Here is a 614-nt window from a genome sequence, read left to right as displayed (position 1 = left end):
ATTCAAAAGCTGAATTTAAAATATCAATAAAAGTCAACCACAGTGAAAAAAACACATTGAGCTGCACTACAAAAAACCCTCACTGTAGACTTTTTCAGGCAGAACTAAAGCTACAACCTCTCAAGATACAACTTAACCATTAAAGATGGAAATCATTTTCCCTTTTGCTAATATATAATATATTCATTGCAATGAGTTGAGGGTTATTTTGGTGAAGGGAACTTTGTTTCCTAGTGCAAAATATTCGATTAAACATTATACATTAATATGGAAATTCAAAAGGTTTTTTGGCATGCTGAATATAAAAGAAAAAAACAACAACTTAAAAGTTTGTTAAATGTTTGACTTACTTCCAACATCCAGTCTGGTTCCTCCACCGAACGTTTCCCACAGTGATACAAACTCATTGAGCCGCCGTACAAAAACCTCTCACTGTAGAGAGACACGGCTCTCTGACTTTAGTTAGTTAGATATATTAATGTTAAATTCAATTTCTATATTTGTTCTTTGGCAATTTAGGCAGAAGATATTTTGAAACAAAATATATCTTGTAGCATGAAACCAAAATCATGTAAAAAAGATTTTAAACCATTTCAGATGAATACTCTGATAAA

At 31.4% G+C, this 614-nt stretch overlaps 1 gene segment (V, D, J or C); it reads right to left on the bottom strand.

The window, feature by feature from the left end:
- LOC123976142 overlaps window positions 1-614 on the bottom strand; it is a 28453-nt gene that overhangs the window by 2741 nt on the left and 25098 nt on the right. The window contains 1 exon segment of the V gene segment in view: window positions 351-384. Within this exon segment, the coding sequence occupies window positions 351-384 (34 nt within the window).

This window comes from Micropterus dolomieu, linkage group LG09 (genome assembly GCF_021292245.1).
Source record: "Micropterus dolomieu isolate WLL.071019.BEF.003 ecotype Adirondacks linkage group LG09, ASM2129224v1, whole genome shotgun sequence".
Classification (NCBI taxonomy): domain Eukaryota; kingdom Metazoa; phylum Chordata; class Actinopteri; order Centrarchiformes; family Centrarchidae; genus Micropterus; species Micropterus dolomieu.
This window is presented reverse-complemented; position numbering and strand designations above follow the sequence as displayed.